At 47.3% G+C, this 21,676-nt stretch overlaps 7 protein-coding genes across 7 annotated transcripts; 5 read left to right on the top strand and 2 right to left on the bottom strand.

Moving 5' to 3' along the window:
* The first annotated feature begins 116 nt into the window (after nucleotides 1-116).
* Nucleotides 117-1,894, top strand: F4817DRAFT_326775 (uncharacterized protein). Its single transcript, XM_049301950.1, has one exon. The coding sequence runs from the start codon at nucleotides 627-629 to the stop codon at nucleotides 1,626-1,628; it is 1,002 nt and encodes a 333-aa protein (XP_049162344.1). The 5' UTR covers nucleotides 117-626; the 3' UTR covers nucleotides 1,629-1,894.
* Nucleotides 1,895-2,087: 193 nt separating this feature from the next.
* F4817DRAFT_326774 (ubiquitin carboxyl-terminal hydrolase) lies at nucleotides 2,088-3,497 on the top strand. The gene is made up of 2 exons (XM_049301949.1): nucleotides 2,088-2,693; nucleotides 2,786-3,497. The coding sequence occupies exons 1-2, from the start codon at nucleotides 2,318-2,320 to the stop codon at nucleotides 3,154-3,156; spliced, it is 747 nt and encodes a 248-aa protein (XP_049162343.1). The 5' UTR covers nucleotides 2,088-2,317; the 3' UTR covers nucleotides 3,157-3,497.
* A 28-nt stretch (nucleotides 3,498-3,525) lies between these two features.
* Nucleotides 3,526-6,170, bottom strand: F4817DRAFT_326770 (uncharacterized protein). Its single transcript, XM_049301948.1, has 3 exons — nucleotides 5,323-6,170; nucleotides 4,081-5,200; nucleotides 3,526-4,004 (listed from the first exon to the last, which is right to left on the bottom strand). The coding sequence occupies exons 1-3, from the start codon at nucleotides 5,699-5,701 to the stop codon at nucleotides 3,686-3,688; spliced, it is 1,818 nt and encodes a 605-aa protein (XP_049162342.1). The 5' UTR covers nucleotides 5,702-6,170; the 3' UTR covers nucleotides 3,526-3,685.
* Nucleotides 6,171-8,669: 2,499 nt separating this feature from the next.
* Nucleotides 8,670-12,329, top strand: F4817DRAFT_326767 (uncharacterized protein). Its single transcript, XM_049301947.1, has 3 exons — nucleotides 8,670-9,264; nucleotides 9,328-10,632; nucleotides 10,695-12,329. The coding sequence occupies exons 1-3, from the start codon at nucleotides 9,159-9,161 to the stop codon at nucleotides 11,801-11,803; spliced, it is 2,520 nt and encodes an 839-aa protein (XP_049162341.1). The 5' UTR covers nucleotides 8,670-9,158; the 3' UTR covers nucleotides 11,804-12,329.
* Nucleotides 12,330-12,549: 220 nt separating this feature from the next.
* Nucleotides 12,550-17,712, bottom strand: F4817DRAFT_326766 (uncharacterized protein). Its single transcript, XM_049301946.1, has 5 exons — nucleotides 17,242-17,712; nucleotides 17,068-17,171; nucleotides 16,044-17,015; nucleotides 14,428-15,993; nucleotides 12,550-14,375 (listed from the first exon to the last, which is right to left on the bottom strand). Exons 1-5 carry the CDS (start codon nucleotides 17,543-17,545, stop codon nucleotides 12,768-12,770), a joined length of 4,554 nt encoding a protein of 1,517 aa, XP_049162340.1. The 5' UTR covers nucleotides 17,546-17,712; the 3' UTR covers nucleotides 12,550-12,767.
* A 165-nt stretch (nucleotides 17,713-17,877) lies between these two features.
* F4817DRAFT_326763 (TAP42-like protein) lies at nucleotides 17,878-19,731 on the top strand. The gene is made up of 2 exons (XM_049301945.1): nucleotides 17,878-18,143; nucleotides 18,271-19,731. Exon 2 carries the CDS (start codon nucleotides 18,518-18,520, stop codon nucleotides 19,604-19,606), a length of 1,089 nt encoding a protein of 362 aa, XP_049162339.1. The 5' UTR covers nucleotides 17,878-18,143; nucleotides 18,271-18,517; the 3' UTR covers nucleotides 19,607-19,731.
* A 304-nt stretch (nucleotides 19,732-20,035) lies between these two features.
* On the top strand, nucleotides 20,036-21,339 carry F4817DRAFT_312465 (CDC73-domain-containing protein; the record flags this gene model as incomplete). Its single annotated transcript, XM_049300129.1, has 2 exons — nucleotides 20,036-20,623; nucleotides 20,674-21,339. The coding sequence occupies 2 exons, from the start codon at nucleotides 20,036-20,038 to the stop codon at nucleotides 21,337-21,339; spliced, it is 1,254 nt and encodes a 417-aa protein (XP_049162338.1).
* Nucleotides 21,340-21,676: the final 337 nt, after the last annotated feature.

Raw genomic sequence — 21,676 nt, 5'->3', positions numbered from 1 at the left:
GAATAAGGTACCTACATGTAGGTAATTCAGGACCCGAACCCATCGGGCTATCAGTGGAGTTTTCCCGTGCCTTGTACCTGGCCTAGAACACCCTAGCAGCTTACATAACAGTTTAGCAGGCTTAGTTAAGAAGATGCCCCGCAAATCGAAGCCGCTCCCACGGCTGCTGCAAGTATTTCTTGGCATCGAAGCCCAGCAGTTTGGGCTTCACGTCGACAGTCAACCAAATAATTACGGCCCCGCCTAAGCCGACAGGGGAGACGAGAACTCATCAACGGCGCGACCAATCAAGAAGTTGGATACCAAATGACAGCACAACATACGTCATTGAGCTGTTCAACAGCAGGTGCGCATCAAATCAAGGACTCAAGACAAGGTGAGGCCTAAGACACGTAGGAATTTTATGATTTTTTTTTTTGCATGATTGAGGTATCTTTGCTTCTAGATGAACAACGAAGTCCTAAGAAACTAAATCCTAAGGCATCATCGTCTTACGTCCCTAAGTATACTTGTGTCGTTAAATAGGCAGACATACAGATATACATACCTACTTACCAAATACATCCCATATCTCTTCATCTAGCGGGTTTGTATACTCAAGAAGAATAAACGGTAATACCAACAAAATGGATCTCCTACTATCCCTTCCGATAGTCTCATATTTCGGTGGGCCGATGCTGTCGTCGTGGTCGGGTTCGCTAAATCTCCTATTCTTCTATATGACTTGGACGACACTTGTCCTATCCCATTCGCCTCTGAGGATCGAGTTGGTCGGCACCCTAGCAGTGCGAATAGTATTCTGGCTGGTGCCGTCGCTCTTCTTTCTGCTATTCGACACACTGGTTCCCAGCTTAGCGGAATCTATTAAGTTTTATGGTTCTACATCATTACCTCGGCGAAGTGCTGCCTCCTTACTTCGGCAGATCCCGCTCGCTATCTTCAACCTTGCGCTCAGCACCGCTATGCAAGCCGGTATATCCATAGGCGCTGGAACGCTACTGCGCCGTCCGCTCTTTAAGACCAGTACGGCACTGCCACTCCCCTGGCAGATCGTGAAGCATATCTTGATGCTATATACCGCGCGCGAAATTCTGACGTATTACCTCCACCGATTTGTGTTGCACTCTCGGGGGAGAGTGGCAAGACTACATAGCGCATACGCGCACTCGCGCAAGCACGCCGCTCCGTATGCGCTGATGCTGTATACGGATCATCCGCTGCCGCTCCTTTTTAATCGCACATTGCCGGTATACCTATCAGCCATGGTCATCCAACCGCATCTACTCACGTACTTCTTATTTACTATCTTGACGACGTTAGAGGAGACGCTGTCCATGTCTGGCTACAACATTGTACCGGGTATTATCATGGGCGGCATTACACGACGTACTGCAACGCACTACGCAAGCGGCGGGCGTGGTAACTTCGGCGCTTGGGGACTGCTGGACTGGGCTAGCGGCACGAGCGTGGGCAAAGATGTAGTAAAGGATATTCATGATGAAGCAGAAAAGCACCAAGTTAAGGAGCGCGGCCAGAAAGCTGCAAGCGACACAGGCAGCATAGTACAAGACAGCATCAATGGCTTAAAGAAGGGTCGCAAGAGCCGGAAGAAGAGCTCGGACTGGTGATAATCTGAACTTTTATTTTTGGGAAACTGAAAAGGCAATAGACAACGATGCTATGGATTACGACATTTGGGGAGAATAAATACTGGGAAATGGCTTGTTGGAGTTTGGCGCAAGGAGCAACTGGGCCAAGAGATATCTGTGCATACGCCTATGCTTGTATGACTATGAGATAAGAGATGTGATGATATAAATGAGATATTTAGTGATGAGAAATAAAAGGTCTAACACAAGAATGACAACTCTTAATATTTCGTGAAGCTATCTACTATTTATGTTTCTTTGTCGTACCGAATGTGAGTCTATAACTCCAGTCCTTTCCAAGCACTAATACAGTATAACTAATATAATGTAAAGATCCTTATCCGTATACCCCACTCTAATCGATAAAGCTTCAACTGTAAAATGCCAGATGAGTGGCGTCATATTACTTAGTAGCTGCCTCTAAACCCCTGTCGTGGCGGGGCAATATGTACAACGATTATTCAGACTGATACTAAATACCAAACCTTTCCTCGGATTAGATTAGATAGACTCTTGCAAGAGACAAGACTTCCTTCAAGAACCCATAATTCTTATAACAGATCTGAGCTACTACTCGGTTCGATCCGTTCATACATTCCCTATCCACTATCTAACCAACCAGCCAACCAACCAACCCAACACTACCACAAGCAAGCAAGCCAGGCACCATGTCAACAACAACCAACCCCGACCCATCCCCCGGCTCCCTAGCCTTCGTCCCCCTCGAAGCGAACCCCGAGCTCATGACCTCCCTTCTGCACAAACTAGGCCTAAGCCAAGCCCTCCAGATCCACGACGTATACTCCATTACCGAGCCCGAACTACTCGCCTTTGTGCCGCGACCCGCCCTCGCTCTGCTCCTCGTGTTCCCCGTCTCGGCAACATACGAATCGCACCGGATGGCCGAAGACGCAGGCGTTCCAGAGTACACCGGCAGCGGCGACGAAGAGCCCGTGCTCTGGTACAAGCAGACGATCCGCAACGCGTGCGGGCTGATGGGCCTGCTGCATGCCGTGTCGAACGGGCCCGCGCGGGGCTTCATTGGTGAGTCCCTTCCCCCCTCCCTCCCTCCACTTCTTCTTCTTCTTCTTCCCTACCTACGTTCCACGTACTAACCCCCCCCCCCCCAAAAACAGAACCCAACACCCCCCTCCACCGCCTCCTAACCGCCTCCACACCCCTCCCCCCCGCCCAGCGCTCCGCCCTTCTAGAACGCACCCCCGAGCTCGCCGCCGCGCACCAAGAAGCCGCGAGCCGGGGCGCGACAGCCGCGCCCGACGCCCAAGACGACGTGGACCTGCACTACGTGTGTTTCGTGAAGGCGGAGGACGGCACCCTGTGGGAGCTCGACGGCCGCCGCAAGGGCCCTATTGCCCGCGGCCAGCTGGCCGACGGCGAGGACGTGCTGTCCGACAAGGCGCTGCTGTGGGGGCCGCTGAAGTTCCTCGAGCGAGGGGGTGGCGATATGCGCTTTAGCTGCGTTGCGTTGGCTGGGTCGTTGGATTAGGGTGGTGATGGTGATGATGATGATGATGGGGGTGGCTGGTCTGCGACTACCTACCTGCCTGGGTATGCTTTCTCTAGGGGTGGGCGATTGGGGATGTCTGTATAAGTTAAGCCGTAGTGTACGATGCTGTATCCATCGTCATGTTTTTCGTGAAAGCCAGGCTGCTTTTCATAGGCGTACAGATAAACAATAATACACTTAGAGTTATAAGGGGGAAGGCCTATAGGGCTGTTTATTTTAGAACGGTCAATATACCGCTCTAGTCCTGGTTTCGATAGAAGCAACACGAGCAATATGAATACTCTAATGATACCATTTATAATCGACTTCAGTAATCTTCGTTACATTCTAGGAACAATTCTTTTTTTAGCAATCTTCAGACTAATTGTTCAGTCTGTCAAAACCTCCTTATTCCACACTCCATTTCCTGCATATCAACCCCCCATGAACAATCTTCTAGCTAACGCGCTCCGTCATAACCTACCTAATCTAAGCTCCTACCAAACCCACGTTTCAACCTTTAGAAGTATCAAAACACGATCTGTGTCTCGTTAGCCGACAGACTTCTGCGAGGTGTGCTGGGAGGAATCGTTTCGGCGGTGCCGAACGGTTCGAAATTGAACAGTGGGCATGGGGTGTGCGAAACTGGCATAGGTGTCATCATTGGCGAAGCGTAGTGACAGTTACTATGGCCACAGCAGGAAGATTCAAGGCTGAGAGCCGGTATCAGCGAGACGGGGACGCAAGCGTATAAGCCGTGTTCATGATAGACCGGGTGTGAGCATAGTGGCGCGTTGAGGCAGGAAGAGGTGGCGACGGTCCTCATGCGGCTCGGGCTGGAGTTGAATCTGGACACGGATTTGGGTTAGCATACGCTATTGATACGTTGTCTTTAAAGAGCGGATGTTATATGTGTTGTCTTACCCTCTTCTCGACCACGGCACCGTTGGCTTCTGGACAAGGGGCGGGTCATCCAACTTGAGACCGAGTTTTTCGCACCACGGAGAGACGCAACGACTCGTTGGGGTGCGAAAGGGCGAACAATCCCGAGGGGGAGGTTGCGTCGTAGCGACGTCAGGGGCAGACATTGGCTCGATGCTGCGAAAGATGTGACCTTGCATAATAGTCATAGGCCAGTCCCTATTACCGTCCAAGCCGTGGCTGGTAGGGCGCCCATCCTCGCAGCTAGCTTGTTGTTGCTGGCTAGGTGTATCTGGTCCCTGACAGGGGTCCTGATAGGAAGGTTTGTTGGACGAGGATTTTCCGATCGATGCGTTGCCTTCTCCGGATGGGTTGTGGTCTATATGTTGGTGTATATGTCTGTTGATGTGCGCCGCAATATGCTCGATCAACTCCTGCTCGTTCAAGGAAAGGTTCTGGCAACTCTGCGGCGCATCAGGAGTGTCATCTGTGGCTTTCAATCCGAGCAGTTTCTTGGCAGCTTCGGTAAGGTCGTTGAGAGATGGTAATCCCTCCCAACTTTCTTGCAAGCTCTTCATGAAGTCATGCGTTCTCTGATCTTCAGGATGTTCACATATTTGACATCCGGGATGGCAGTGCGACTCGGTGGCAGCGAGGCCATCAGCTCCAGGAGGTAGATCGGGAGGTGAAGCAGTCTCTTTCTCCTTCCCCTTGTTTTTCTTCTTTTCCTTCTCCTGGTGGCGCCGTTCTTTGTACTCTTTTCTCTTTTCTACCTTGAGTCTTTTCTTTTCCTCCTTCTCTATAGCCTTTCTTTCCTTTTCGACCTTCCTGGCTTCCCTCTTCTCTCTCTTCGCCTTTTCCTTTTCTTCTTTAGGGGTTTTACCTTTAGGATGCTGCGGCTCAACTATGGTGAGGATCGGCGGAATTCGAGAAGGCCTCAAGGGAGCATTATTCTCTTCACCAGGAGGCTCTGCGCTATCTTCTGGCGCTTCTTCGTGTGCCTGGGAACTGGAAGGATTGACGATATTGTGGAAGACAGTCAATACGTGCTGCACTCCGTGCGTAATCCTCCCTTGCAAGGTTTCTTCCGTGGCGCCTTGCTCTTGTTCTCCAGGCTGCTCATCTGATAAATCAAGCTGTTAGCTGGTTTATGGTGTTATAAGACTTCGATGTAACCACCTAGTCTTAGGAGTCCCTAGAGCTTTCCCGCAGGTATAGAAATGATGATATGAGATGGTAACTAACCTTCAGAGTGCGCCTGCGAAGCTTTATTGTGATTTTCCTGCTCGGGGGAGGCATCCAGTGGCGTTGGCTCAATCTCCGTTAGCAGTGGTTCAACAGGTGTATTTATCTGAGACCTAGGTGATAACTTGGGACTGCGGGCTCGGTAATCGAACCCGGGTTCAGGAGGATTACCCTGCCAACTACAGATCTCATCGGGCGGGCGAGGTCGATGGGGCTCCTCTTTGTGTGCAAGATCATCTAGCTCTGGCTCAGGACTGTCACCTCGCCAGCTGCAGTTCTCAGCGGCCTCGGCCTTGTCTGCCTTGCGTTTATGTTTTCCTTCGGTCATTGTGTTTCCTTCTGGGCCAGACTGGATGGCGTCGATGTATTTGGAGCTCATGTAGCGCGCACTCTGATTCTGAGATTGAGTTTGGCCCAGGGATGGGCAATTGAGTCATTCGCACTATTGGCGTTACATTTAAGTGTTCTGTATAGGTTATATTTGTCTAGGGGGGGATCTGAAGGCTATGAAGAGTTTGGGATAGTAGGTGAAGATGGCATTCCGACGTCCAAGACAACGCTACCAACTTCGGGTGCTTAACCTTGGGGAATTATGCAATTCCCTTTACTTCTGAGTATATATATAAGGTAAGTTCTATGGGCTACGAGTTCTTTTAATCTTAACCTTCATGGGTAGTTGCAATCGGTTCTTAGGACTTGCCATACATTATTTAGGAAATGGCCTGTTGAAGAGAAAATAGTATAAGCATAACATCGCTACCCCGAAAATCCAAGGCAAGGCCAGCCTAGATACTTATTCCTTAGAAATGACCGTCTCGGTTCAATACATTATAGAAAAAAGGGCGAGTGAAGTATATGATACTCTCGAGCCATGTGACTCAATGGTACCTCTGATAGTTCTCTTGGCCTATTGGTTTATGTTTTCTCCGAAAATGATGTTTCGTACTACATAGTATTTAGATTCTAGATGGTCGCATTGGCAATATAAGATGTTTCTGTAGATAACTAACTTAGTAGATTTAAATAATTTAGAATATTTATAGCATACCTATACCGCATGCCGCATTATCCTACCTTGGCTCAGCATACATCACGCTTTTCTAGCTACCTGGTCTCCCTATTCATGCATGTAGTTGAACTGTGACGACATCGTGCCCATTGCAACATTGGGGCCATAACCAAAGTTGAGCCCACGAATGTGTGGATGGATTGATCTGAGTAAGTCCTCGAAACCCCGAAGGATGCCGGAAGCCTGAGCGCTCGTCGGTTGATTATCATAAATAGCATTTATGAACCAAATATCTTAAACACCTGGCTTACTTGTGCGTATTATGCTACTCCAAGGAAACATGCCATGTGTTTATGAGAACTACATGTATTCTTACACCCACCACCAGAGGAGAGAAAGACAGAGCAGGAACCTTGATCCATCTGCTACCGTGTCACTAAGACGCAAACGACCAATGACTACCTCCAACTAATATAAATTTGGTATGCAATGTCTAGGTACCTAGATCGTTTGATATACAAGAGATTTCCCTTGTACTAGGAAACTCTGTTGCGGTACAGGCTTTTGTTGTGCTCGTATCGTATGTTAAACCACATCTAGGTCGAGGACTTCCTGGGAATTAGTCGGTAGTGTTTACCCAATGATTGATGCGACTATGTATAAAGTCGGATCCATAAAAAATAAACAATTCTTGCTAAAGACTCGGATCGTATACGTGGTTCCCCGAGGCCAAGAGGAGTCTAATGTGACTACGCGCTAGAAGCCTACAACGTGCCGAACGTTGCAGTCCACGTGGAAGCTATAGCCTATAGTAGATATCCCTAGCTCGGGGTTATAGCAAACGGGCAACTCTGCGATCTCACTCGTTGATCCGATGCTAATCTGTTGTGTCTCATCCTTCAACTAAGTGGCGTTTCGGCAATTACTCGAAGCCATCGGTTTGAAATTGAGACATTCCAAGTCGACAGCAGTCATTCGGAACAGCCTGTTTGAGTAAAGTGATTCAAGGACATGGCATCTTAAGACATCTTAGACATTTCGATTTGGGGGGGGGGTCATCGATGCTTGCCTAGGCCCCCCATTGGCCCATGAATATTCGCTTAGATTTACTAGGTAGCACTTTAGTAGTTACTACCTATTGAGTGGATTTAGTCTTCAGCTATTCTCGCTAACGGTGACTAGTAAGTAAAGAACATAATCCATTGTTCTACACTAGAGACTGTAGTACACCTCGGGCTCACCGAACCTATCTAGGTACAGACTAGAACAATGTAGTGGTAAGATGTCTCTTGGTGTTGTGCTATGATTAGGTTTCTATCCATTATCATCATCCACTTGGCTTGTGATCCATGAAGCTGGGCGGTTCTTGCGGCAACGCGATGTACACCATGATGATATGATTTAATTGTCGGCATATACGAAACCTACAAGTCCTTCGCCCATTTTTGATAATCATTTTGATAATCACACTAGCAAACGCTAAAGTCGGATAGTGTTGGCAAATAAGAAAGCGAAGAGGATTTCGGGTAGCTAGCCCGATATGTAGAGGTAGGACCACCACAATACCCAGAAGCGTGAGGGCTTGCAAGGATGATGACGCGCTACAGATTCTCCCTTCTCCGATTTTATATCCCAGCATTTTGGATCTTGAAATTTGATGTCATACCTCTTTAATATGCATCTACCGTACATAGGAATACCCTTGTCCCGGAATAATAGCAAAATAGGATATACTTAAATCATATGTTCTGTTGTAGTATCAGTTCATCCATATATGACCATTACTTAACTCCCATTTTATATGAAAAAATACTTTTTATATAGTAGGTAAAGGTAGACTTTTTAAAGCATAATAGATCAAGGAGGTGTTCCGTACGTAAGCACCCCACTGATACTTTGGCTAGATCGTTGTTGGAACGGTACCTAATCGAATCGGGTCCTGTAATACAAGGAAGTACTTCCTAAATTAGGTTGGCTACGCGTATATAGTATGGTTAATATGCATACTACTTCCTTTCGGCTATAAGGCAATGAACTAACAAGTACTTATGTGTAGAGCATAACTACATAATAATAAGTATGTAGTATGCTCTGTATTTGCAAACAACACATAAAGCATACCCGTGTGATAAACGGCTAGTTGCACCGGTTTATGGCACCGGGATTGTCTATATGTAATCCGTGGTTTCGCAACCAACCGTGTCTCAGGAACCAATGAGGTCTCGAATGAATGATCGAAAGGGGGGCGTGTGGGGGTTTCTTCAAGGAGTAAAGTGGGCCACCACGGACCATCGTGAAAAAAAAAAGAAGGAAGCAATACAAACGCAAGGTACGACGTGTAAATTATTTAGCTGCAGATTCTCAATGTTTCCTCCCCTAAACATTTTAGTGTAGATAACTAGGTAGCTACTACCTTGGCTTAATAAACGAAGTTTACTACTACAGCAGCACATACACACTCATTTGCGAAATACACTACATACAATAAACTGAAGTGTCGTCTCCATTCAGCCTTTAAACTTATCTGGGTATCCTTGCACCACCCCGTTTAATGCGTCTCATCTACCGCGTTAATTCTACGGTACAATTCTCTTACAATTCTCTCCCACATACATTCTCTTCCCTCCGAGCATTTGTTACTTTTTTCCCTTTGTTCCCCGTGTTTCTTTTACTACTTTAGCTCGTGTTATATGGCGGAAATAGCGGCTCTCTTCTGCTTGATCCTAATGGAGGCCCGCGTCCTTGAAAGATAATTACGGAGATAAGAGAATATTTATGGGCTTAGTTACCTTTCATACGAATACGAATACTCGACTCGACCTTCAAGATGGGTTGGTTCAGTTTCCTATCTAGAAAATCTACCGGTAACTTGAACAATGATCTTAAGGCACAAGCTTACGATGAGACTGTGGCCGCCAATCCTCCAATCCGCGGTATGAGCCGAGTCTTCATCCCAGGAATCTGGTAAATCTCCGAGCTGACCTATCTCACTTAAGGCACCTATCCGGTTGCTGGTAACGGACCTAGCATTTTGGAGAAATTCCAGAAATCGCATCCATATCTGAGAGATGGACATTTCAATGATAATTCCGCACCGCCTCCTATAGTTCCTCGTCTACTCGAACGTCCCAATACGGCCCCTACCCAGTCACCCGAAGGATTATCCCGGCCAAAATCCCAAGTAGGAACTCCAGTAAAGTCGTTACGAGAGCCACCTAAGAAGCGACACGGACCCTACAAACTTCCATCGAAGATACCAACCGAGAGAAATGAATCCATTCACAGCGTGCCATCCCCAACTTTCACCCGCGGCCGTAATTCTTCAATTTTTAGCGGCGATTCGGAATCAACACGTGGATTCGTCGACTTGCTAGAAGCCCAATCGTTCATCAAGCCATCTGATTTTTACGGTCGCGTAAAGGCTACCGGCACTAAAGATTACGATGAAGACGTTGCGGATCGCAACATTAGCGAGAATGGCTCAAGCCTCAACTCTCCACAAGCCAAGGAGTTCAAGGAGTTCTATGGAAAGAATCTAGCCCCAAGCATTCGGAGTGACGACGAGGAGCTTGACCGACCGCGTTCGTCGAGGAAAAGGCAATCTATGGGATATGGGTTGCAGACCAAGTCAAGCAATTCTATCTTTCGGGCCGCATCACCTGCGATGTTGGCTTTGCACGCATATCAAGATGACCCAGCGAACGAAACAACACTAACCGAAAAGGCTCTTCGTCGAATGTCCTTGCATTCGTATGTCGCCTCTTCATCAGAGCGACCGGTGAGTGCTTCTACGGGAAGAAGAGTCAAGGGGCAAGACTCTGACTATTTTCCCGAGTCCCTACGAGAGTTGGCTCGCGCGGCGATTTGGGAAGATTTTGAATATGATCCATCTGTGGATTTAGCCTTGAGGGGCAACGCGACGCAACCAAACCTATCTCAGGAAATATCTATTCACAGGCAGGATTCTGACAGCGATCTTTCCTACCATGCGCGCAGCGATTTTAACCGGATCCGACTTACTCAAGTAGATCAATCTCGGTCTCTCAATAACTCTCCTCAGCGCAGAACCATGTCACACATATCTTCAACCAGCATTAAGCCACCATTGAAGACGGGGAGCCTGAGAACTCTCCATTTGCCCTATCGTGGCGAATTAGTTACCGAGAGTAACTTGCCAAGTGCTGAAGAGGATCTATACAGAAAAAAGAGCCGTGGTTCTCCGAAGCGCCGCCGCGGACCTATACCCGACTTCGACGGCTCATTGCACGAATTGACATCGTTGCAACCCCCGGAGCCGAATAGTTAGTGGCCCAGTTTTGACTTTTTGAACTATGTAACCTATTTGCTAACAAGTTGTCCACAGACCCGAAAACAATCTTCAGTCGCTCTAGTGGCCAAGACGAATTAAACCGTCGTTATGGAAATGGAAGTACCGTCTCCGGGTCTGTGAAGAGTCTCAAACGGTCGGAGACTGAAGACGTAGTTCCGGGACGAGGCAGCAGTATTCGCCGTTGGTCACTAACTTCCGAGACGGGAGGCTCAACATTGAGCTCGAATCCGTTCAGCCCTCAATCTGGTCATACCACTAATACTTCAGTGGATCTTGCCCCTCGCGTACCGCTACCTAAGGCTACTGAGTTGGATGAAGCGTCTTTTTCACCTAGTGAAAATCGCGGAGCAATGAGGAATTATATGGAACTTGATGCGCCGGAGCCCTCGTATCATGATGTCGACCCTGAATTGTTGGCAGGATCTCTTCTCAATTCTAGTCGACGGGAGCCTTCGATGGATTTCGTTATCGATGAGGATGCCTCATCGGTCGATTCCTTTGATGCTCCTAAGCGTTCTGCAGGTGAATTTGAGAAGGATCTTCTCTTTCAAGGCTACGGGATGGAAGGCTCTCAACTACCAGGACTTTCGGCCTCGTTTGACATAACGGCGAAGCCTAATAAGCCGAAACGATCCCAGCCACGACGAATATCCTGTACACCCAAGGATCCACTTCATCTAGCCACCTTCAGCTCTACAAAGTTCGAGGATGCACTTTCTTCTACTCTCGGTTCCCAATACTCGGCTCCGTCCCTAAAGCATAAGTCCCGATCTAGGTCATCTCGCTTGCAGGTACCAAAGTTTGATTATACTGATTCTGAAGGCAATGATGATTTAGAGCCTGAAAACGACTCTGAGGAAGACTTGAATTTCGATATTCCTTTCAAGCGCTCAAGTGATTACCGATACCATTCCTGTGGTAATATGCGACAGTACGAAACTACTGCCCGACTATTCGAGGATGATGACTTAGATTTACCCGACATGGCCGTAGTTGCGCGGCTTCGAAGGGAGGCCAAGTCAAAACAGCGTGCAAGTAGTGCCTCATTGCGGAAGGCCAAGGGAAAAGGGAAAGCACCCGATTTCTGCATTCCTAGGATCGAGTTTGACGATCAGCCTAGTTACGCGGATACCAAGTTATGAAACTGCGAGCACCTAAAACTAAGGGTTTAACTAGAAACCATGCGGCAAAAACATATTTGCAATACCTCCTTTTCATCCATCATCACCACGGAGGCCTCGAGGCAGCAGCATACTTTCCCTCATTATGCATATGATTGTAATGGTATTTATCATGATTTAGAACGATTTGGCGTATGGCGATGAGTTGGCACTGATGCCCGGCGAGGCTCGCGCCTATTTTATACCCCCAGTGCCGTAGGTAGGATAGGCCCTACTAATAGTCGGCCCTAATAGGGAGTTGTGTTTACATGGTTGTCATAGCTAAAGAGGTAGGATCTGATTGCAATACCTGGGTTAGGTTAGGTTAGGTTAGGTCAGGTACCTGTCACGGGGAACCCCTGTTTGGCTAAAGACAATACATGATTCCTTCTTGGTTTACTTGTGCAAGCTTACGTGGAAGTTCGCGTGGTGTGGATGGGTAAACTAAGATGCTGGTGGGAGACTAGATAGGTAGGTAGGTACCTACAATGATGATAATAAACGAAATAATTGATACCTTCTTACCCCTGTAGAACGTAATGAGCTATCATATTGCGTTTATTCTGGCTGGAGATTGAATGCTTGACTTGAATATACATACATCGAGACAGTAGAGCACAGCTACCTATGTTCCAAGGATGAAACTTTCATGGGGCTAGACAATCTTGTTGAGAGACGAGTTTAGGAGTAGGTATTTGCCGGTTTTTAGATATTAAAAGGAATGCATGGTCGTCGTCGTCAGATATTCTACAAGATTTACCGCAAAGGTGCTTACTCGACACTCATAATGTGGTGATGAAAGCCGTATTAACTCATCTGAAATCATCGAATTTAGAGAAAAGCTGCGACTCAAGCTTAATATACATGTATCCTGAGATAGTAAGCATGCGAATTAGTAACCAGCCTCGAAAAACACCCCCGAAGATTACGCCCCCTAAACTTCTTCTCAAATAGCCGTAACTTCCGCGAGGGGATCCGAAGCCTCGGCCTCCTCAGGCGAGCAGCGGCATCCATACGTCGCCTTATACTGCTCAACGCCCATCTCCCGCAGTGTACTCATAATCTTCTTAGCCGCCGCAATCTTGGCATACCGGCCGCTAGCTGCGACGGCGTGCTCTCGGACTTGACCGTGGATCATGACGCCGCAGAGTACCTGCGCCTGACCCAACGGACCACCCTCAACGGCGATTTCTTGGATCATGAGGCGCCAGTTGGCGCAGTGGAAGTGCAACTGCAGCATATTGGCTAGAAAGGTGACCGGATGTCGGTTAGCGAACGTATCGTAGATGTGCATATCCTCGAAATAAGGTCGCATGTGCGTGTCGAAGAATTGTTGCACTTGGCTATAGTCATACTTGCTATCGACGAAGAGAGCACCGATGTACGCCTCCACGATATCAGGGAGTGCCTTAGGCGGTCTCTGAACTCCAACCCAAAAATTCTTTGCATATGAAGCACGTCCAAGATTGGCTGATTCAGCTTCTTCTTCTGCTGCTCGCTGAGCTTCTGTTATAGCGGCTACGTATTCCGTAATGTCTCTTTGTAACCCGCTATACATAGACAGCATATGCGTCTGAAAACCAAGGGAGACACAAAGGCAGCCCAGAAATTGATTTGATACCATCGCCATCTTGTGCTCCGTCAGCCATTGGGGATCCGCATTTGGATACCGATGGAACAGAAAGTCGACACAGACCATGTCGAGTAGTGCATCCCCGAGAAACTCTAGTCGCTGATAATGTGGGATACGCTCGTAAATGGTACCATACGATGGATGCATGAATGCGCTGCGTAGCAAACGGGGATACGTGAATCTATAGCCAAGCTTCTTTTCGATCTTCCTGGCTACTTCACGTTGAACTGCCGTGGCGTCGGCGCTTTGCCACTCCGGGATATTATATGCTGCATAATAGTCTCCATATGTCGTCATCTTATGGTTTTGGTGATTGACGAACTTAGTAACGGCCTGAATGGCCATGTCAAAGCTGTGCTGTTCATAGCTCGTCAGATAAGCTGCCCCGATGAGCGCCTCACAAACATCAGCTATTGATTTGTCTCCGAGTGTATGAACTTCCCTGACACCCTTCTTTCCCTTGATGCTAGTATTCTGCTTGCCTCTCAATAGATCGAGGCCATCCGGATACCATGTCCGTCGGCTGAAGCCCCTCGATCGAATTGACTCTTGCAGCTCTAGGTCTAGCGCGTTGTTGAAGAGGTTCTTATTACAAATTAGTAGCATGCGATCGACGTGGTACTGGAATTCGTCGCTATCGGGGATCTGAGAGAACAGGGCAATTGTTGTGCTCATCTTCAAGAATGCATCGCCAAGAAATTCAAGACGCTCGTAGTTCGTCCCCATGCCTCGCTGAAGATTTATTTGTTCTTCGGAATGTTCTTCGGTGTTATCACTGTCTTTAGTCATTGCCTCTAGGGCGAGATCGGGACGTATGTCTAGGGATAGAGACTTGCAAGCTTCTAGCACTATAAGACTAGTTTCGAGTCGATATATTATTGCAGGTAGATTGTAGGCCATGGCAACCATATCGACCGGTAACTAAATTGGTTAGACTTTAAGAATATGAATGTAGGCGGCCAGAGGAACTTACAGGTGAGAATTTCAAGGTTTCAAAGACAAGAAAACACTTTCGTTCCACATCATAGGATTTGTCGAGTTCATCAAGAAGATTCCGTCGTAGTGGAATATACTCGGCCTCCACGACAGGTAGTTCATGCCGAACTGTCAATTTAGAACGCGACTTTGACCACAAGCTAATACTAAAATTCCAAATGTCGTTCGGTGCTTCCCGGGTGGATTTTTTACCGGCCTGGTTCTTGGAAATCCCCGGCGGCTCCGGATCAGTTGGCTTGAGATCGGAACGGCGGCGAACCGTATAGAATTTACGTGACCCATCGTGAGGGTCAATGACGAACTTGTCCTTGAAAAACTCATCTGGTTTATTTTCCCATTCAAGGGATCTTGCTGCGCTTTGGATCATAGAAAGACACCCCCAGTCAATTAAGACACGAACGTCGTCAGATGCACTAGCAAAATTGAAGCCGTGAGGGTGTATAAGGGGCGCAAAGAAGTAAGGCATTTTTTCCGGTTCCGAACGGTACTCTTTACTGAACACATCATCGAACACTTTAAGTGTGAACGTATTGACTTGATCGATCTCCTCTGGCGTTGTCTTGAAGGCGCGTGGAAGAGGTATACATTCTACATCTGAGGTACGCTGATGATCGAAAAATAGGGGAAATTTGGCTGTTCGTGGAAGTGGGTGCCTCGTGAGAATAGCTAGCGGTTTCGAAAATCTCGCCATTGCTTCTGGAGAGGTCAGTTTCAGGACCGTCACGTATAAGCTCTCCGGATGGCCTCGTTTATCCCAGATTTCAGGCTTTATGCGCATAGGATACTCAGATCGCTTCTTCGAGCTAATAGCCAAGTGAGCATTACGCATAGTCGGGAGCTTTTTAGTAAAAGTAGATTGTAAGTAATCGTCAAGGTACTTCTTTTTCTTTAATTGCAGACACATCTCGAAAGCGGCGGAGCACTTGGCAACTTGCTTGGAATCTGCGCGTCGCCCAAGCGCACCTTTGATTGGAGAAGTGTCTGGTAAGAGAACTTCGCATTCGAATTCTCGGCCGATGCCTCTTATTATATAATCCGGAGTATAAATGGTATCCAAAGGACGTGGTAGCGTTGAGACGAAGTTGGCTAGGATTACTAGACTGCTTTTATATGTCAACTTGGCTTGGGTTGAAGGCACAACGTAGACACGGTGGCTCCTCTCTTGAGATAGGAAATAGTCAATTTTATAATCGTTTCCAGTAATGAGCCGGTCTTCAGACAGTGTATTGTAAAATCTGCGGAGCCTTGCTTCGCTGTCTTCGTGCTCAAAGATAGACTGTAGCTGAGTAGAATTGGTGTATTCGACCATATGGAAGAATTTGGAGTCCTTGCGCCGAGCTCTGCCCCTCGACTGGATGTACTGGATCATCGTCTTGCAAAGATCAAATCGAATGATAATATTGCAGTCAGGCATGTCAATACCTTCTTCGCCAACGCTGGTGGCAAAGATACAATTTAGATCACCGTTCCTGAATTGGTGCATGGTCATAAACTGCTCCTTCAAAGTCATTCCCAAGTCGCCAGTGTCGCTACCCGCTCCCAACTTCAGCATTGTTAGTTAATTCGGTCGTAGTGAATAACGAATAGACTTACCAGTACGCCGGCCTTGATCTGAGGCATGTTTAAGCTCGGCTGCTTCACAAGATCTGCCAACAATAATGCAGTAAGGCGTTGTTCTACGAACACGATGCACTTATCCTTAAGTGGATCTAAATGCTTCTGGAGGGCTCCAATAAGGGCTTCGACTTTGTCGGATAGATAAAAGGGGTTCCGCTGAGGTTGGGGAAATGAATGGTCAGCTACTATCTTATACGCGTCTCGAACAGCCAATCTCTCGGCGTCGAGAGCGGCTATAGGGAGATGCGTTTTGCTAGACATGAAATTCCTCTCTGTCTTCGCTTCCAGCTTATGAGCTTCCTGTTCGGTCAAGCATATTTTCCAAACCCGGTCTGCGCACCAGCGGCCCATCTCTGCAGTACAAGCTCTGGAATAGGTGAAGAGCTTTCTTAGAGCATCATTATGCCCGACCAACTTATATAACTTCTGCCAAAGTAGCGTCTCAAAGGGCTCTGGGGTCACGCTGAACTCGATGAAATCCTCGATAGGTCGGTTGATTGAAGATTTCGTGAAGACTGAGATATCCGCTACAGTCGCTATCTCGCTATGCAGAAGCCCCTCTAATTTCGCGGCCGCAGAAGTTGGATCTGTTTTTGCATCAACGGGTGATGCGGTCATGCCTAGGATTCGGGGCTGCCGCTGCTGTTCTCGCTCTAATGGTGCATAAAAGTCTTTGATGATCCTGGCGTACGGATGGTTCTTCTTGGTATGGTGGGCCTCATCAAATATTAAAAGGTTAATACCCTCCATCTTAATGAAGGAGTGATGAAGGCACGAGAGAAGTATCTCGGCGGTGCAAACTATAACCATACTTTCCTCGATCTTCTGCTTCCAGAAATCGTAGTTTAGGATGGAGCCCCCGTGGTCACCATGAAATCGCTGGACAGAATGGTCCAGGTTTGCCTTGAGAACTTCATATTGCTGAAGAACTAGGGCAACTTTATCGACCTACGTACGTATCAGTACAGTGTGGAAGAAAGTCATTGTGGGATTAAGATACTAAAAAGAAGGATATCCTTGGCGGCTTGCCAGCGCTTCTGTCTTCTAGTTCCTGCTCGACGGTATGACGAAGGAGGAGAGCGGCAATAAGCGTTTTTCCAGTTCCTAGGTCACTTTTTAGCAAGTATTCCAACACTACAGGATATATCTATAGCGAGAGAAAAAAAAGGCGTACCAGTATCTAGAACAGCGATTATGTTTTTCTGCTTGGCCCTCTCAAATAATTCGGTTTGATATTCTCTTGGACTTGAGATAATCCTTTCGCTCTCTGCCTCTCTTACAAGCAAATTGGTGGATTTATCTTCATCCCTGATAACTGAGCTTGGTATAGAGCTGTAGATCTTTTCCTGGTGATCTCTCATAAACTGGGAAAACTGCAAGCTGTCAAACACCTTAGCCGTCGCTTTGGGTTGAATATCTGACGGGGAAGGGTTATCATCTTCTGAGCCAGAATCAGCCCCAGAGTCCGACGAAGACATGCTGCTGTGAGGATTGAGTTAAAGAGGGCTTAGGGGTTCGGGTTTTGTAGAATAATCTACACAATAATCTTTGTGTGTAGTAACTAGGGATGTTAAGGAGTTGTACTTGTGTGGTAAAGGAGAAGGACTACGGAAAAAATTGCGACGAACCACAAGTAATCGCCTTCGACGTAAATCGTGATTTCCTCTATTATCTACCCATTTACCTCTTAGGTAGTGCCAAGGAAGCAGCTCTAGCGAATGAAATAAAGAAGGTACTTATCAACTTGCCTATGCAGAGTGCAGGTGGCGCAACAACGCTGTTTGTACTTTCCGTAACATACAACATTGAACGGGCTGTGTGATTGGAATAACAGTTGCGCACATATCAAACACGATATCGTACCTTCCAAGCCTACAATTCGAGATTCGGCAGGTACCTACCGTAATTGTACTGGTAGACAATCTTACCTTAGTCACGATACTCATACATGTACCTAGGCAATGGGCATTTTCTCGCTTTTACCTGCTTATATGTACCTCATAATACAAATAGCATAGTATCTGACGGTTTGCTCTTTCATTGATTCTTGTTCATTTCCACTATGTTAAGGAGAAGGTAGGTTTAGTCTGTTGATGTTGATGTCTGATGCATTTATTCCAGTTACGATACCTTTTAAGGATACACTCTATAAAAGAATATCTCCATGCGTTTAAACATAGTAGACTAATGACTCCACTTTTAGTCTAAAATTAGCGCCCAAGCAGTCGATAACACTGACGTCTTGCTTTCACCAGTTCACCAGCACCTTGCCTGCATTTAATAAAGCTGTGAGTTATTGAATATACCCATTAAACGGTAAAGGGTCTTCACTTCTATGCCATTTATCGCCGCCAAATGCTTACATTTTTTGCTAGGTACCTGAGTAGTAAATTTGCATTTGTTGTCAACTTCCACCTCGTCTTTCATACTCCGTTGATGACCTAGTCGCAATGAGTGAGGAGCCAAGGACCCTAAAGTCTGTGTTCCAGGCTGCCGAACGAAAGCGGATAGCTTTAGAAGGCACTTATGAGGCAAACTCGCCCACCTATGGCCAGGATCTTGCTGAAGCCTTGAAATTATACCAGGAATGCATTCAGATTATTAACAAGGTCTCACTATTTAGTCCTAATGAAGGGCTTGAGGATATTGCTACATCTGACCTCCCTTACCTATTGGTCAACTATCGCATAGCCGAACTTCTTCAGAAGGTCTCAACACAGTCACCCTCGGAAAGAAAAGCTGCCTTGAACGCGACCCGGGAAGCATATGAGAGGTTTCTACACCTTCTTGACAGCTATTCGATATTATCCCCATCAGACAGTAAGCTGTTCACCGAATATAATGAAGATCCATCAGCCTTCTCTACCATATCTACCTCAGATCCAGCAGCTCGGCGCAATGCCAAGATTGCCAATTTCAAAGCAGAGAAGGAGTTGAAGAAGAAGCTAGAGTATATGCGAAACTCTCCACGATATCTAGAGGATGGTGGAGATGAAGAAGCTGTTCGGGAACTGTATCTCACGAACGTCGCTTTCTATACGCACATGGCATTTCAGGGCTTGGAGGGAATCAATCGAGAGGCGGAAATATTAGCGCAAGCACCAGCTCCTCCAATGTCGCAAGCAGCAACAGTTGAAGATGACGAGCGGCGGCGTGGAGTATCGCATGATAACGATGGTTATTCGGACAGATTAGACCTCCCTTTGAGCACTCTCCTATCCTCGAGTAATGGCCCACTTCTCAGTAGAGAGGGAAAGCCTTTAAGGCCATTCACGCTCACGTCTAATCGGGCAGAGCTTCAGAGGGGCGTGTTTCGTCCGGGCCACAATCTTCCAACCATGACTATTGATGAGTACCTAGAAGAGGAACGAAGGCAAGGGAATATCATTGAAGGTGGTGGAGAAGCTAGCTTTAATAGGCCTGAACCAGATGAGGATAATATCGAGAAGGCAGATGCTGAGACTATGAAGGCTAGGGAATGGGATGAATTCACAGAGGCCAATCCTAAAGGGAGCGGCAACACCTTGAATAGGGGCTAGGTAGATATTAACGACGAAGTGAGGGTATAGCAGTGAAATATACACAACCCTGCACTCAAACCTTCTAAGTTACCTAGATATTATCGTTAGAGCTATCACGGTGAATCAGAATTTTTGTCAAAAGCATAAGAAAAGGTACACAAGGTACAAAAGTTCATTGAAAAAGGTTCAGTTAAGGACTGTGGGTACCGTATATCGTATATGTGCATACAAATACATTAAAGAAGTGTACGTAAAGAAATATCACTGTAAGCACTTTAAATTCGCGCTAAGACCAGCCTTGTTCGCGTTCAATTCCAAACCGCCCGAGGCTGAGCTTCATTCAACTCTTTTTCAACTTCCGGATCTCGAGTTCAAGCTTTCGTCATCCCGTCATCTCAGCAGCTACTTTTCAACGGTAATACGCCTGAATACCTGTTGCCTGTGACAATGGCTTCCACCGAGCAAGACCCCCTCCTCCTGCTTCGCCAGTCCATCGCGTCTGGAGGCGCAATTCTACCGACCGCGTCTAGCGACGTCTCAGCGCAAGAAGTTCCCCTTTCGCAAGCGACGCACCTCACCTTCTCCACCCCCTCCCACATATCCCTCCCTATCGATATCCAAACCCGATTCACCTCGAACGATACCCCTGTAGATCTGCGCAGTATCTACATCGCCTGGTTGAAGCGAGAAGTCGCAATTCCCGAGTACAATGCCTCTGTATCGAAGCTTAATGAGGAGCTCGGGGACAAGGGACAAGTCCGCATGCTTGCCTTTGTCGAGCGGCTAGATCTTATCACATGGCTCGAGGGAGCTAGCGAAGAATGCGAGTACATCAAGCCGCTGGCCGGAGATAAGGATGGCTCAACTTCTACTGCAGCTGCAGCTCTTGCTTCCAAGGGTGCAGCAGCTCCCGCAATCGGTGCGAAGCTAGGGAGATCTGGGAAGGGTACCTTGGATCCAAGACTTGCGGTTATCTATAACAGCGAGCGCAAGATGGGCGATCGAAACAGTGTACTTAGAGGCATCAAGCCAACGGTATGATCCGCTATCTTCCCTCCGGTTAGATTGAAACTAATATTCTACAGGACTTCTCGCACGTTCGAAAGCTAGCTGCGCCCCTCATGTCCAAGAAGTCGCAACAAGCTCCACCTACTGCCATATCTAATAATCCGGCGCTGGCCACACACAAGAAACCTAGACGACCCGATCCTATTATCCTACTTTCGCCTTCCGCCTCCTCTCTCCTCCGCATGACGAATGTCAAGTCTTTCCTCGAGAATGGCCAATATGTTCCGCCTAACTCGCTGTCTGCTAGTTCCAGCACAGGTGCGAGTATGCTGCACATCAACCGCCTACTGAAGGACATCGACCCGAATCGACCTATGAGGTTTATCTTGGTCGAAGGCCCTGAGCAGTTCAAGCCAGAATATTGGAATCGGGTGGTCGCAGTCTTCACGACTGGCCAGAGTTGGCAGTTCAAGAACTACAAGTGGAGCAACCCTAGCGAGTTATTCCGCCACATTCCCGGTATCTACGTCGGCTGGCGAAACGAAAAGCCCCCCGAGGCCGTACGTAACTGGGGGCACAGAGTAATGAGCGTCGGCATAGATCCCTGGAAGGAGTCGGTTCATAATACGATAGATTCGAGCCGGTGGAGGGATCATGAGATCGTTGAGCATATTTGGAAGGCTATCGAGGGGAACATGAGAAGCAAGGGCTGGAGACGAGATCAGGCTCCCTCATCGATATGAGTACGAGTCTCCGCTGATCACATCGATAAATGTATCTTGTCCCTTTTACATCAAGCGACCAAACGAGGCCAAAATCAATGCTTTAGCTACAGCCGGAGCTTAGGATGGCCCTTAATACTCGTAATGTCCAGTTCAAGACATGAACCCCATGAGTCGCATACATCGGCATTGTATTTTGCCAGTTTTTGTATTATTAGACTCAAGGAGTGGCATTGCTTCATACCCAGATGACTATGGAAAGGTTTATTATAAATTGACGGCGTTAGGGCGAGAGTTGCACAGCAAAGCATATGGACAAAAGTTGTTTGCTTGAGTATAGCGAGGCCTTGGTAGCACA

The sequence above is a fragment of the Daldinia loculata genome (genome assembly GCF_022478755.1).
Source record: "Daldinia loculata strain CBS 113971 unplaced genomic scaffold F4817scaffold_6, whole genome shotgun sequence".
Lineage (NCBI taxonomy): Eukaryota > Fungi > Ascomycota > Sordariomycetes > Xylariales > Hypoxylaceae > Daldinia > Daldinia loculata.
Note: the sequence above shows the minus strand (reverse complement) of the source record. Positions and strands in the feature narration are given on the sequence as shown.